This window comes from Megalopta genalis, chromosome 7 (assembly GCF_051020955.1).
Source record: "Megalopta genalis isolate 19385.01 chromosome 7, iyMegGena1_principal, whole genome shotgun sequence".
Lineage (NCBI taxonomy): Eukaryota > Metazoa > Arthropoda > Insecta > Hymenoptera > Halictidae > Megalopta > Megalopta genalis.
Window position 1 is genome coordinate 23169684 of NC_135019.1, and position 16255 is coordinate 23185938.

At 36.1% G+C, this 16255-nt stretch overlaps 1 protein-coding gene across 6 annotated transcripts in view; it reads right to left on the reverse strand.

Annotated features, from left to right (window-relative positions):
* Nucleotides 1–16255, reverse strand: part of Mp (collagen XV/XVIII-type protein multiplexin) — a 567976-nt gene that overhangs the window by 54457 nt on the left and 497264 nt on the right. For 4 of the 6 annotated variants that reach the window (XM_076523938.1, XM_076523937.1, XM_033478554.2 and 1 more), the window contains exon 6: nucleotides 1307–1396. The exons of the other annotated variants lie outside the window; for them this stretch is intronic. In XM_076523938.1, coding sequence (XP_076380053.1) covers nucleotides 1307–1396 — 90 coding nt within the window. The remainder of the gene's footprint in view (nucleotides 1–1306; nucleotides 1397–16255) is intronic. 6 annotated transcript variants of the gene reach the window in all.

Sequence of the window (16255 nt, forward strand, 5' to 3'; positions counted from 1 at the left end):
AATATGGAAAATTTTGATACGCTTTTCTTACATTGCACGATTTCAAAACCACCATGAACTGTTCACAACCGGTCGCGATCTTTCCAAAAGATCTGATTGCATTAGATTGTACACACTTATTCAGCACCAATTGCGAGCACCAATTTATTCGAAAATGGTATAATATGCGTGGTACGCCCCCAAATTAGCTTCCTTATGATAGATATTTTTTAATGTGAATCAAGTGACTTTTCCAGGTGAAATGAAAAAGAAAAGATGTCAGTGCAACAAACAGACATTTATTATATCCTCGTGGTGTCAGACTCTTCTGTGTTTTAACTGTACGTACGACATGCGAGATATAATAACTGTATTTCTCGGTGCAAGATCATCCGAAGGTTATGCTATAGCACGTCGTTGAATTCGTCTTGACACGAGCTATATTAATGTGAAGAAAAAAATATGCAATGCTGTTTAAAAAAGTTAAGGTAACTGTGATTTTTCATTGAAAAAATAATAATTTTTTAAAATTAAATATTTTTTCGTATAGTAAATAGGGAACCGATAAACATTTGTTCGAAACATATCCTTGTCAGTTTAACAGAAGTACACGAAAAAATGTAGGCAAAAGTTAAGGTTCGTAACTTCAATTCCGAAACTTCGTTTCGGTTCGTAACTTTAATTGTTTATATCTTGAAAATTACTGGGTATCTGCACCTAATATTTTACACATATTGTTAGGGACTTATATGCTATCACCTTGCAAAGACCCGTTAAAATCGAAGTTGGACAATTGGGATCCTTCCCTTGTTAATTTGCAATTAAGGGAATAAGCGGGTTTCAGTCGCAAAGCGTTAGAATTCGTTAGCAGCCTGAAGCGTTCCCGAAGACAGAAGCCGATGCAATTAAAGAGCAGCGGTCGTAATTGTTATCTTCGCGGGCAGAAAAATTACACGAGCAGTCGTTGCGTTCGCTGTTATCGCTGCGCCGTCGCGAAAGTTAACTGCGACTGCAAGGTAACAAGCGTCGCAAACACCGCATCGGCGGTCATTATCGCCGTCGGACGAAGCGGCGCGCGTTACGTTTCATTCACAACTTAAAGCTGATGCCGGGCAGGACGGCAAAAAAAGTTATTCTTTCAAATCGGCTTTGTAGCGAGGGAACGACGTGCTCCATATCTCGTTAACGAACACCGGGCAACTTTCCATTAATCCGATCGGGTTAGTCGCACGGCCGCTCACGAAACAAATAATTAGTGGGCCGCCACAGCATTGTCGGTAAGTTCTTCCACCGAGGTTTCGGTTTCGGTTTCGTCTATGCAACTCACGTCGATATCATTAACGTCAATTTCCCCTGAACCGTCCGTCAACTCTGGAAAGCCATCGTCGCCGGAGCCGCTTCCATCCTCTGGATTGAACTATAAAAGAAATTTTCGTTAGCGAGCGTCGTCGGTCAATTTTCCGCGCCGTTTTAGTCACCGTCGCGACATATTTGCTCCCATCGACAGGGAAAGTTTGTTAGACAATCGGACTGCCTTGTCACGAGTTCAAGTTTTCTCTATAATCCTCGTGGCCGTCTGTTTCGTGCAGAAACTTTCGCACATTGTATATTTGGTCTCCTTCATTTAGTTATCTATTGTCGCATCTGCTTAATAGCAATAAGCGACAGCTTTTGAGATTACAATCTGTAGGATTACATGTGGATGTAATGTACGGCAATGTTCGCTTGGATTTGTTTCGATTCTTGCGAATATTTTTGAGAATTTTAATAATCTCGTCGCTAAAGAAATAACTGACGTGTTCGCGTGCGCAGCATCACTTCTGTGTTCTCGTTTATTAAACAATCATTTGTTTTTTAAACAATCGTTTAGGTGCAGTTCTGAAGTTTCGTTAGCAGTTCTCTGTCTAATGCATTTCTTGGCGTTATTACCATTTTGCTATTGTAGGTCGCGGAACAGCACCGAGTATTGAAGAGGATAGTAAAGTCAAAGCTTTAAGAAAAGAAGGATATTCAAATCGCGAAATTGTAAAGAAAATTAATGGAAGTGCTAAAGTAATTGATAATATTATGACAGACTCTGAAAATTATGGAAAGCAACACAAAGGTAGAATAAAAATGGCTACAGCAGAAAAGGAGAGAAGATCATTTTTGCGTAATATTTCAAATAAGGTGATATTTGTAAAAGAAATTAAAGGATAAATTCAATTGACAGCATCCGTTTCGACGATTAGACGTGCGATAAGAACTGTACCATACGTAGTAACATTGCCGGTATTAAAAAAGGGTCATTTTAAAGCTCGACTCGTATTCAGTTTAGCATGTATGAATTGGACTTATGAATGGCATAGTGTAATTTGTTTGGACAAGAAAAAGTTCCATTAGGATGGACCAGACGGTTACGCAAATTATTGTCGCGATCTACGAAAAGAAAAAACAATTCTTTCTGGTTGTCACGCATGTGCTGGTTCTGTTATAACAGAACCCTATATCATAATATGATCTAATTATAATATAAAAATCTAATTATTTATATTTATATTATCTATATTAATCTATTTTTATATTTCTATTATAATCTAAATTATAATATATCTAATTCGGAATCGTTGATTTAGTAAGAATGGAAGGGAAACAAGATGCGAGAAAATACTTAAATATTTTATAGAACGTTGTAGATGAAATTGAAAGTGTTATGGAACAAAGAAGTTGGATTTTCCAACATGACAGTGTCGTATCCTCCCGTGAACAGCGATGTTCCCTGACTTCAACATCATAGAAAATGTTTGGGGATGACTTTCAAGACAAAATAATGGTTGAAAATGATATAAAAATCGTTCCGACCTTATCAGCGCAATCGAGATAGTCTGGACTAAAGTCGAGAATTCCTATCTTTAGTCCTTAATACATGGTGTCCCAAAATTATGTTACTTCTGGAAAATTCCTGAGGTCATTTGAAGTAACTTTCTCCTTGGCGTAAATGCAATCCGTAGCTTTGTTTACGAATTATTAACGAAAAACACTGACCAATGAGAGGCGAGTTCTGCTGGCGAAGTCCAGTTCCGCTCATTGGCTCGGCCGTCTCGCGCCAGCTGATCACGTCTCTCATTGGTCACTGTTTCTCGTTAATAACTTGTAAACAAAGCCGCGGATTGCGTTTGCGCTAAGGAAAAAGTTACTTCAAATGACCTCAGGAACTCATTTTTCAATTACGAGTGACTTTTGATACACCCTGTATAATTGGCTTCCTCGTCGAATTTTCGAAGTTATAAGAAGCAATAATAATCATACGGAATATTAAAGAATTGAAATTTCAGTTTGAAAATATATTTTGTTTATACTTTTAAGTAATATAAATATTTCTCAATTTTCAGAAACAAAAGCGATATAAATAAAAAATATAACGTCAAGAAAAAATGTTTCCCTTTCACATTATCAATAATAAATTTAAAAGATACGCGAGGCAATTCAAGTGAACAGCACTGTTACCATGGTTTCTCTACTTTAGATTATTCAACATTGTTTTATTAATCTAGGTTCTTCAAATTACTGTGTAGTTTTTTTTTGCATATTGTGAACACATTTCCTTTTCGACGACGGAGGTTCAATTTTTGATTGCATTATTTGTTGATTCTGGGAAATTAGTGCAACCTGCCATGTCTTTATACTTACCTTTTTAATAAGAGTTACTCGATTCTTGACAGAATTATTTTCTGATTCTAGAAAATTATGATTGATTTGTTACAAGTCTTTTCTACACTGCAAAATGAAAGATGTCTTCGTTCCATATTATTAAAATGGCGTTTTCTCATAACGATTTTAAAGTTCGCTCTTTCCATTCATATACTAAAACATTGATTTTCTATAAACAAACGTGTTGGTATTTTCAATACATTCCTCTGATAAAAATGCCAATTTTCAGTCTCTTCGTATTACCATTTATTTGAAATAATAATTGTGTTCATCGCGACAAAGGGGAGCACAACAATTGCGAAGACATTGATCAAACATGTTTATAACGTTTCAGCTTACACTTTCGCAGTCGAGCTAAAAGCCTGAATAAGCAACTCGAAACTAAATATAGCATTAATGGCATCCTAATGAATATGTATACGCATCACGGACACAATATGTTTCATCAACGATATTAAAAGGCGTACTTAATTATTCCTGATATCCTGGTATACGGAAACCATTATGTCCGCTGTACATGAAACATAATACAACAAATTTACATAACGCAAAACACAGGAGTCAAGAGGGGCACACATAACGGTGAATTAAACGGGTGTAAACGTTGCCGTGATACATAGTGAAATAATCTGATCAACCCCTACGAGGGTGAAAATCAGCGTGCACACCGTTATTGCCGTTCGGAATTTGCCCGGCGGATGCCTACGGCACGATAGCGACATGTTTGTCGAAAATTCGTTTCTTCCAAATTTTTCATTTATTCGAATTTCTGCGAGTATTATCTGCCCAGGTGTACGCACGATAAACTGCTGCATTGCTGGATATTATTAAATCTGCAAAATTCGCGGGTCAATTTAACGTCATTTGTAAATTTCGTAATTTACAATAAATGCATGAAATTGCAATAACCGTGTAATATTTGCATTGATTCATATCTAATTAAAGCAATCGTTTTATTTAACGAGAAATTCGTGCGAACTTTTGCTTGATCGTCGCTGAGACGACTGAACAATTATGCAGCTCTTTAAAATAGACACGATGAAAAATATACGACACGCAGTTGCCATGTGACTGAATATTCTGTGCATGAAAATTATTTATTATTCAAACTGAATGTAGCATTCTAATGTTTATGTAATGGGCAATTACATTTATGTTACATAATGATTTTAATGGAGCTAATCAGTTTATTATAAATGTCGATTAAAACTATATGCATTAAAACCCCTAAAACGATGAGTGGATTTTCAGGGATTCAACGCCATCAAGCTATGTAAATAAAATCTTTAATTATTCCACATATAAAGCCGAAAGCGATCGCCAATAATTAACAGACCGATGCGAAATCAACCAAATAATTACCACAAATATTAAACTTACTATTCTACCGAATATCCAATCGGTTGCAGAAAAAAAAGAGAATGATCCGTTCAAGTAAATTTAATTACTGTCTTCACAGGAGTGATCTGACGCGACGAGTGTATAAAAAATTCGTGGGAAAGTCAAACGACCGATTGAAATTAGAAAACAATTCAATTAAGCGTGCCGTGTGTGCTTGTGTTTGTGCTTGTGCCTGTACCTGCGTATAATGCACTTTACATAGCATTAACGTGCTTGCTGTCACCACACGCGCACTTCTACAGAGGCGCGCCTGCACGCACACAGAGAGCCTGGGCGAGCTTAATTAATCTCATTTCAGCGATTTCAGATCTGGCGTGAGCCCTTTTCAATTATTCAAATACCCAAGATCCAGCATCAATTCCGCGTGCGCCTCGCACAGACGGCTTTAAGCGGTAGTTTGTTCAATCTCGTGGACGAAAATTCATTAATACCTTACGAAACCCGCTGCTTGAATTTCGATTATTCAATGCACCGTACCATGCATATTTATCGAGTAGATTGTTTAAGGGGTCGACTCGCCTAGCGTGCGAACAATAAGACGGTGTTTAGGATTTGTATTTTGAGAAAACGTATCTCTTTTAATTTTTAAGGTGTGTCCCACACATTTTTAAAATTGAAATTAAAAATTTTTAATTTATAATTAAATTTTTGTTAGGAAATGTCGTCATCATTGAAATAAGCAAAAATATTTCAGTGTCGATGTTCGTCGTTCTTTAAACTATGTTACACGTGCAAATGAAAAATTGACTTTTTCAATAGTTTCAATGTTTTGCATTCGCGAAACTATTTTAATTCTAGATCTGAAACAGTTCTTCTGACCTTTTATTCCATAAAATATGACCCAGTGCGCTTTATGCATCTGAAATCGAGTCTCGTGACCTACACAGTTAAATTTTAACAGTTCTCAATATACGTATAAACACGTTTGATAATGTCAACATTATTTTGTGACATGGTATAAAACAAGTTTTAGTAAATTCACTAATTAATAATGTTAAAAATTGGACAATTTAAATGGACAAGTATGGATTTTTCTTTACTTAACATTTCAGGCACAATTAATTTCTCATCGTGATCAATGGTTGCATACAAAATTATCATCGTAGGGATTCTAATTAAAAATTACGGAATTATGTTTTACAGAAAGATGAGACACAACTACACACTCATGGTTTTATAGACTCGTGTAACGCACAGCTTTAAAATCCACGGTAACCCTTTCAATACACTCGAATTGCCCGTTGAAACATGGGGAACATATTTCTCAGACAGAATTATTGATTTATGTAAACATATTCGATTTTTACAACCGGTTACGTAAGTTCTCGGCAAGATTGGTCGAGATCTTCCCGATTTCTGTAGTTTCCGTCGTTCGCGTCTTTTGATTTCCAAAAATGACCGTCTGGAACTGTTTTTCCATTTCCGAGTAAGCCGACGCTGCAATGTTCTCTTTCGTTTACCTTAGCTTCGCCCTCGTATGAATTTCAAATACAGTTTTAACTTTAATGCCTCAAAAATCCGGGTTTCTCGTTCCGATCGATTTCTGCTGGAACAATTCCGTACTGTGAAAACGCCATGAAGTAATTTCTGTGCATAATATGTTCCGTATCTATATATTAATAACCGTCGAATTTAGTTGAAATATTTTCATTTCATCGTAATTGCATTAATTGATTTGACAATAAAGTTATAAATAGATCGGGCATTATATGCCTTTATTTAAAAAATGATCAAGTGCAAAGTAAGATAAAGACTTAAACAATCTGAAAATGTTATTCTATCACGGTCAATTCATTAAAATTATTCAGTAAATAAACAAATATAACTTCTGCATTTTTCAATTAACGAATATAATTCTTATTTTGCATAAAGATCCACAGAGAGAGAGAGAGAGAGAGAGAGAGAGAGAGAGAGAGAGAGAGAGAGTTCTATTATTAATTATTTAATAATCTATTTAAGCTATTTAATAATCGTAAGATTACAATATCTATAAATTATCTATTAATCCATCAATATTAATCTTAGTATATTTATTAAGTCTTAAAATATCTCTATTTTAAATAGACAAAGAGGCTGGTTAGCGCAGCGTATTTTTAAACGGCGCGACGTTCTTTTTATAGCTCGAATCGAGGCACTGCAGTATTTATGGACTACTTATACAAAGTTTGCATATAAATTGCCCTCGAATTTGCTTACTCCGGTTAATGAAAATCGATTAATTTTTATGCGCAGATAATACCGGGAGCAATTATTTAGCGGCATGATCGGTCGTATTACTGACCTCCGCTGCTTTATTTATGCGTGTTGGTATGTACCCGTGCAGCTTGTTAAAATGGCGTATCCTAATGGAAACTTGTTTCGGAGTTCGTTGTAATTAAACGTGTGCAGCGGTAAAGGAAATATCATTTAATTGTGAAAATTGCCTCCTAAGATCATTACATCGGGAACAGTAAAATACGTTCGGTAACTTCCAGCATTATTATTCTCGTCTCTGTGCTAATTGGGTACATATATGTGTCACGATGAGCATAACATTAATATATCATAGTTTATAGCTTTCCTAAAAGGGGCATCCTGAATTCGTGTAGTGCGGTTTCAGAACATACGACATAATTAAATTCACATAATGTCGCAGCTGGAACAACATCCGACATACATAGCTGCAATACAATGCGCCCTTTAAAATATTAATATTGAAAACGAATGTATAGAATGTAATGTACCAATTTTTGTGCAAAACAGTTATTACAAATATCACTGCCACGATTCGGAAAGTCCGTAATAAAATTTCGTGGCAGGGAGTTACATGCACTGCGAACGCGTTTCACCGCGTTGTAAGACACAGTTCGACTGCGGTTAGTTTCAAAAATGTTGGAAACATTTCGTTTCCGAAAGTTTCAGATTCGTTCGCGCAAGTTCGTGTCGCTCGGGAAAGCTGTTCAGCAAAACTATCCCTAACTACCGCTGGTACTTGAAACAAAAAGGGCAAAAATATTTTTGGAAAATATAATTATCGGCAGACTGCATTCGAACTTTCTTCAAACGACGGTGTCGATCTACCAGAAAACTGTGAATTTGTCACAGATTCGTTTCATGCAGTTTTCATCGTCGACATTCGAAATGTGTATTTCGAATTGCATCCGCATTTACATTTTATATCATTATGTAATTCGAAATTGCGCAGCGAATAATTTCAACATGTTTAAACAACCATAAACGTTCCATAGGATTTCGAAACGGAAACCGCATACAGAGATCGTCGTACGAATGTTATACAGCTCGAGAATGTTACAAAAATTAATGAGATGTTGCCGCGAACAAACCGCAAAACACGCGAGTACGTTATTAAAACGATTTATACCTTTTCCTAGAAATAGCATTTCATTTACGAAGCCACTTACGTACACGATTATACATATATGAAACGCGCATATGTATTTCCTGCGTACTACCTTAATTTTGTTAACGGCGAGAATTTTATTATTCGATTTGGTTCCAGCGAAACGGAATAAAAATATTATGTTTTCGCGAAAAGTTTGTTTCGTTTAATAAAAATCGTGTTTATGCATTTCGTTATTGAGTTTCTGCGCCGTGTCGAAAATAATTAATGCCACGCTCTCGCCGTGATGCGAAACATTTCAATTCTGATTCGATTAAATTTATCTAGCTTCGCATTCGCTAGATCGAGATTTCACGTCTTGTATCAATTTGTGTTCCAATATCCCGGCTAATCCTAAAATTTGATCCGCGCTAGAATCAGTGTACGCGAATCAATCGATACGGTTGAATGGAATTTTCACGCTTTAATTGCTCGATTCTTTTCAAGTTTGTCATGTTCATTCATGACTCTGTAATATTAATACAGTAATCTGCATTTGACTGTGCCAACAACAATTGTAATGCTCAAATAACTGCAAATGTAATAGATTTTATCAAAAAAATTGGTGAAGGTGCACAATGCTTGTAAGAATACGCTGTTATATTATATTATATATATTATATATATATATATATGTATATAATATAATATAATTATATATATTTATATTTATTATATTATGTAATATAATATAATATAACAGCGTATTCTCACAAGCATTGTGCACTTTCAGCAATTCTTTTTAACATTTTTGTTTCGTTTTTCTGTAAATACTGTATCACAGTGATCACTGTAGAAGAATAAACATTATAATGACGAAATAGTGTATAACTTGTAACATTTTTAGAATATGTAAAGTATATTTGGTACGAACGGAAAAGGATAAACGAAAATGTATAAATCGATTTTTCATTCCATTCTAAGTATATCCTGCGAGTTTTATTGTGATATCTCTAAAGTTGGCGAAACTATGACAAATTTTGTATCGACGCGCGACGTTCACGAATAGGGTCGATTGTCATGTTTCGTTCCGTTGCGTCCGACGAACACGAATTTTTGGCAACGTACGATCTGTTTGGTCAAGTGAGCATCTTCTGATATCTTTTTGTGATATCATTGTGAAGGAAAATTTCTGATAAAAATCGGAGAAATGGAGTCTTATAATTCAGACTACGACAGTGAATCAACTCTTTGTCACACGTAATGGGTCTAGATTCATTGTTTGACGAAAATTTCTGCTTCAACTTCTTCAAATATCTATAGAAAGACCTCTCATTATTGAAGTAAATGTGAAAACTAAAATTCCAGTGTGATCGCAGCTATGGATTATATTCAAAGAAACTGAAAAATTTGTACAGAGTTGCCACTGGACCAGACTGATAAAATAATAACGAAGAATGCAGAAATTAGACACAGAAAGAGCATTAGAAAACACGGGGCAGATCTTTAACTCCTTTTTATCAGAAGAAGCATACAAGCAGAGAGCTCATCCGTCGCTTTACGATCCAGAAGAACTGCCGTATTAAATACTCAACTTATGGCAATATTCTTTCTAGCTCATCCTATAGTGCAAGCTATGAACAATTTTCATTTTTTCACGGTGCGACGCATTTCCAATTAATTTCGCAATGCGGAATTCAATCGCATCAAAGCAAATCATAAACTCAGGAAAGCTACAAGATATTAAAAGTTTGTATGATTTTTTGAATGAGGAAGAAGTAAATTGGTTTGAAGAGCAATTTAAGAACAATTTAGCAGAAGATACACAGTCTATGGACTTTGATTCTGTTTTCGATGAACCAAGTGATGACAATATTATGGATGAAGCCGAATAAATTGAAGCGAATAACTAGCACTGTTATATTTTTATGTTACAAAATTATAACTTTCCTAATATTAAACATATATATATATATATATATATATATATATATATGTATACATGTTTAATATTAAAAAAATATAAAATGTGTTCTGAAATATTATATAAAAATCATAAACAATAAAAAATAATGTTAATAAATATCATTTTTTACCACATTTTTTTTATTTTTTTCAAGAAGGGCCCGTGGTTACTATAATTAATAATTGTCGTATAAAATTCATTTATGATACAATTAAGGAAATGAAAAGGACAAAAATTGAAGTTATAAATATCCTAAAGAGTTTCAAAACAACTTTACTACGTTTTAGAAATGTTTGTTTTCATAATGTTTAGAGACTCTTTTCTCGATAGTTACTTTTATCACTCAGACTCTTCTTGAGGCCGCTCCAAGAGTTCAATTTATAAGAAGATTGCGTGTCCTTATGCAATTTCTACTATTTGAAACCTTCCGACGATCCTCATCAAGTATAGAATGAAAATTTAGCCCACAAAGATTGAAAGTATTCGTTTTTAAACGAAATACAACTTTTACTAACTGTTTGAATTTCGTGTTTGAATTATAAGTGAAATTTGTGACAAACGATATTTTTTAGAAGAATACTTGGTAAACTAACGCCAAAATAAGAAATGGTAAGGCATTTTACGATATAAGAAGTTGTGTACATGTTAAGAAATGATTACGACCGAGATACAGTAAATTCTTTCTAATTGACACACAGATTGTGCACAAAAATGGATTATTTGGGAAGAGCAGAAACGATTATTCGAGTCTTGCGGCTCGTTTTTATAGTTCTTGATAGTTAATAGTATCTCCTCTTCCTAAATTGTCCATTTTTGTGTACAATCTGAGGATCAATTAGGGAGAATTTACTGTTGTTTTAATCATTGTAACTATGAAGATAACGGTGCAGCATGGGATTAACATACAAAATACATCATTTTTCTCACGGATTCGAGTACGTGGAACACGGTGTCTGTGAATGACCGTCGCTCGGTTCTCCCGTAAACAGATAATTGTCTAATGGACGAACCGCAAGTTCGAAAGCCTCGTGGCCGTCGTTGTTTTAAACGTTTCCGAAGTTTCTATACGACGATAGTTTATCGATTACGACTGGCGCGACCTGCTTTTTTCGGAATTACCCCCGGATATCGAAAAGCCGTACCTTCGAGTGCTCGGCTCTCGGCGCGGGAGAGCGTTCTCGACCCCGATCTATCACAGGGACCTCCAAAATATTCGACGGGACCGAGACAAAATATCAGTCGTGGGATTTTCACGAGCAAGCCAACAAGAGGGCGCGCGGATGCGTTCGTCAAACAATATTTCGTCGCGCGCCAGTACCCAGGGACTTGAGATTTTTCATGCGGAAAACTCGTCATCTCTCTGTTCAACTTTTCCGCGTTCCGCGGGGTTCCTGATTTTTATCGGATTTACATTTTCTATCAGGCAGAAGCGGTACGGTACGAACACTGGGACAAAATTTTTTGTGAACCGCCACTACCTCTGACTAATTAAGCACGATTCTTGTGTGATAATTGCGTAAGCGAATGATTTTTCGAATTGACAGAAAACTTGGGAAGATAGGGCACTGGAGCCGGTTACTGTCGTGTAGCCATTTACTATGCCTTTAGTTTATTTTCAAGCATAATTAACTTGTACTTATCGAATAAGACGTATTAAATTTGTTTCTTAGATTCGTTGAATTAGTTGTTTGTTTAAATTATATATGTAAAAAATGGAAAAATTGTTTCAATTTTTCAAACTTACTTTGTATGTATTATAGAGTGACGAGCAAAAGTGTACACACTAAGAACATGCTACAAGTTTTCATAATCACCTTAGACAATTTTCATTTCGCATTCTAGTAATTAACAATATACAGCAGTTTAGTTTTCTTCTGTTTACAGTTGGTTCAGACGATAATAAACATGATACTGCCTCGCGAAGACAAGAAACGCGATATTATGTCTTTGTATGATGAAGATTTCTTCTTCTAAAGAGCCAAAAATCTCGGAACCCGCAAAGTAAGGTTTAACCACACTTTGCATTCCTTATTAGGTTAGACATATTTAGGTTAGACTTATTTGCAGAAATAATCGTATTGTGATTTGCAAGAATCATTTCCGCAATTAATCGTACATCGAATGTAAGTAAACAAACCCTGTACAAGTTGCGCGTACCAGATATATTTGAAAGAAATTCGTAATTTTAATATCAAGAAGTTTGTACATTTCAGAAATTTGTAATTAGAGCGAATTTGACTAACGATCACACTGGTAACTATCGATGTTAATTACTTGGCATACTGTTTACAATGCGTCGTGTATTTACATAAAAATTTCCTCGGCGTTCTCGCCTCGAGTAATTCGAAGAATATTCTTTTGTCTATTCGTCAGCATGTTAAATACTTGCATTCTAATTCCTCGGCGGGAAAGTTCAGCACGCGAATTCATTTCGACGGTAACAAGGTCGAAGCTGAAACAGAGAATTATCACCGAACTGGTAGGTGCGACGGAAAAATTTTACTTTATTTCGTTTGTGACGATTCACAAGTGGTCTGCATAAATTAGTGGAAGACGAGTGCAGCGGAGGTCGAGAGTCCTTTAAAACTTCACGTTCTTTATTCGTAATTGTAATTGGGATTGAGGGGTAAGTGATCACGATCGATTAATTCTGAACTGTTAAAAAATTTCGTTTTGTTTTCTTATCGGTAGACTGCGGATTTTTATGCAAATTCTCATTTTAATACGTCACTCTACAAAAAATAGAATTAAAGAAAAGTCTTCTCTGTCAAAGAAAAAATTACTTGTAAAAATACAATGTAAAAAGAAGATAAAAATGCTATTAGGCATTATGAATCTATTAATAAAAGTCTGAACGTGATATAAAAATATAAAGATCCGCGATCTAATTATCAGATCGTAACAAATCAAGATTGTAATTCACAGTGTTCAAGATTATTTCTATTTATTCTTATTCTATTTTTATTTCTATTAAATCTGTCACCCAGCAATTCACCACCACTTAAACTCGTTTAGTCTGGCCATTTTGCAACTGTCGATATTTCTCTAAATGCAATTAAGTGCTCACCGAAATAGTAGAAACCATTCACCCTTTAACAAGTCCGCATACGTTACCAGAAATACCATCTTCCATGATTAACAGACACAAATCAAATCCAATCAAGCCTCGGTAAAGATAATTTAACCTATTGAAACAATTGTCGATCAAAATAATTAAAATTATTCAGTTGCGTCGCACAAGTAATTACACTTCATTTGATGCACATTTTGAAGAATTCCCCAATATACAAAGAGACGAAGAATAATTTAAAGATAGACACGAATCCGGAGGAAGAGTTAAGTAGTCCTCCTCGATTAACAGGCTGAAGTATGAACTTTTAGAGAATGCTTTCCGAACAGTAGAACATGTAACAAACTCAACTGGGGGCCCATCGAGCCGAAGTTAATCTTCTGCGCGAAAGCTCGGGGCTTACTTAGTCTTTCTAGAGCTAATAGTTTCAGGAAGCGAAGACGCTGTCGAGAAAGTTGTCCTCGACAAAACTGTCGTACGCATATACTGGTGCTGTACAAACAATAAACGCCATGGAAAAGTGTCGCAACATTTTGCAGAGAAACTATCGGTGGATATCGATGACACACACACATTGAAGAAGCAGCAAACTAAGTATGACATTGAATCAAACGATGCTTCCACTAGTACAAAATTAACAATAGACCCGTTTACACGTTATATTTTAAGTTATAGTGTTCACAAAATTTTCGATGTCGAAATTTCGATATTCTATTGGCGTTTCATCATTATTCCAGCAATTGCTTTTGTAATCCTTTTATGTCTTGTAGACTATAACACAGTTTAGCTAAATGTTTCGTTAGTCATATAACTGACGTGGCACTCGAGGTGTTAATTAAGAAATAAAGTAGAACGTTGAATGAGTACTTTCTGCGTACGTGGTATGTGCACTTGAAACACTTTCATTATAAAATACACTAGAACTCTACTTATCCGAACTCCATTTATTGGAACGAAATTTTGGACAATGCCCGATGTAGTGAACTTCTGTTGAACTCCAATAGTCTAAACTACTGTTGAGGGTAACTCCAATTATGTGTACACCTAGGTATTGCGAACGTAAACAGATGTAAACTCAGCACGTTTTCTGTTGCTTGTTTGGTTAAATCCGTTTATCTAAACGCGAAGTCCGTTCATTTGAACGAATAGTTACAAATAGTGAGAATAACCAGCGGGTGTCGTAGCTTGACCTATAGATGGCGCGATTCAATGTATTTTATCTTACTGATACGAAGCATCGCCCTTCGAATGATCTAGCAGGTCATTGAATTCGTCTTGGCACGAGCTACAATAATATGAAGTAAAAATATATCATGCAATTTAAAAAAATGAAGGTTACCTTGAATTTTTGGAATAGAAAGTTTTTTCTGACATCTTTTTATATTGCAGTCTGTAGCGGACTAAAAACTGATTAACTATACTCTTTGCTCGGAACATCTTTTTGTCAGATTGTCGGAAGTGCTTGAAAAATCGTGGCGACAGTTACGTGGAACATCCTGTATATTAATCAGAACAAGAGTATGAATATCAAACTTTTTGAACTCATTAATAATATTGCATTACGATATCTTCTCATATGAGGTGAATTGACGATGCGATATCACTAGGAGCAACGCGCAGATTTGCATGTCCGGGATTGTAAGGCCCGGGTTGAACCACTTGGGGACGCGTTGACTCCCGCGTAGCCGATATATTACATCGCCAAATTAATATTGGGCAATCGGATCCATTTCGAGGTGCGGTGTTAAACAAGTACTATCGTGATCGTATTTTTTTTCGACTATTGGAGGAAGGTTGCCCGGAACAATAGGGCGTAGTGTTTGCGAGAAGGTGTGAATGATACCTGTGTTCGCGAGAAGGTTTGAAAGACTTCAGAGTGCTTGAGTTGTCTCGTATTTGGGACTCCCTCCGAAGAACTCCTATTGCCATGCAGAGGCATCGCGCTGATTAATTTTTGAGGAAAAAATTCAATTCTCTAATCAGCGCGTCTTTTATATATCGTTCACGATTTTCCGTATGTCCTAAGCGCGCCTACTCTTGAAGAAGGTATGCAAGCTTCCTCCAGGTCGACCGTTGATACTTTGAGTGCTGCTACGATTTCGAGTAGACCCTTCGGAGGTGCCGAGTTTGTGACACGCCGCGATTATTGAGAAAGACGAAAATGGAATGTTGGACATCGAATGGTCGCCAAATGTGAAATTTCAAAAATAGCCTCTATGTTACGCCGCGTCATCAACTTTGTCGACGAGGACTTCATGTGTTTCGTTCCCGTGCGACGAAACACGAAGACCAATGGTATTAAAATTGGGTATCATTCGAAGGTTCATACGCGATTTATACATAACGAAAGTGCTTCAAAATTAGCGAATAAAGTTGAAATTAGATTACGTTGGTCTCCAACTCGGGTAAAAGAATACGCGGTAACGTTCGCAGTCTTGTATGGTTCTCATTCGACAAGAAGCCACCTTTGTATTTACATTCCCCCTCTTACTAGATGCCCCACTCACGCAACTATCGATCGCTATTGGCCGAAATCGGTGGCGAAGATCGACGGTAACCAATAGCGACCGATAGCTGCGGCAGTGGGGCAGCTGGTAAGGAGGGGGAGATGTAAACACAAAGGTGCCATCTTGTCGCGTGAGGACTATACTTGACGTGGATACACTATAGGATCATGTTGTACAAACAATAATTGCTGTAGAAAATTGTTGCAGCATCTCGCGGAGGAACTATCGGCTATCAATGACATACTTATTAGAAGAGTGCCAATACTCTACAGAATCATGTTGTACATGCTCACAACTAGTTGCGAGCCAACCACGGAGAGTGC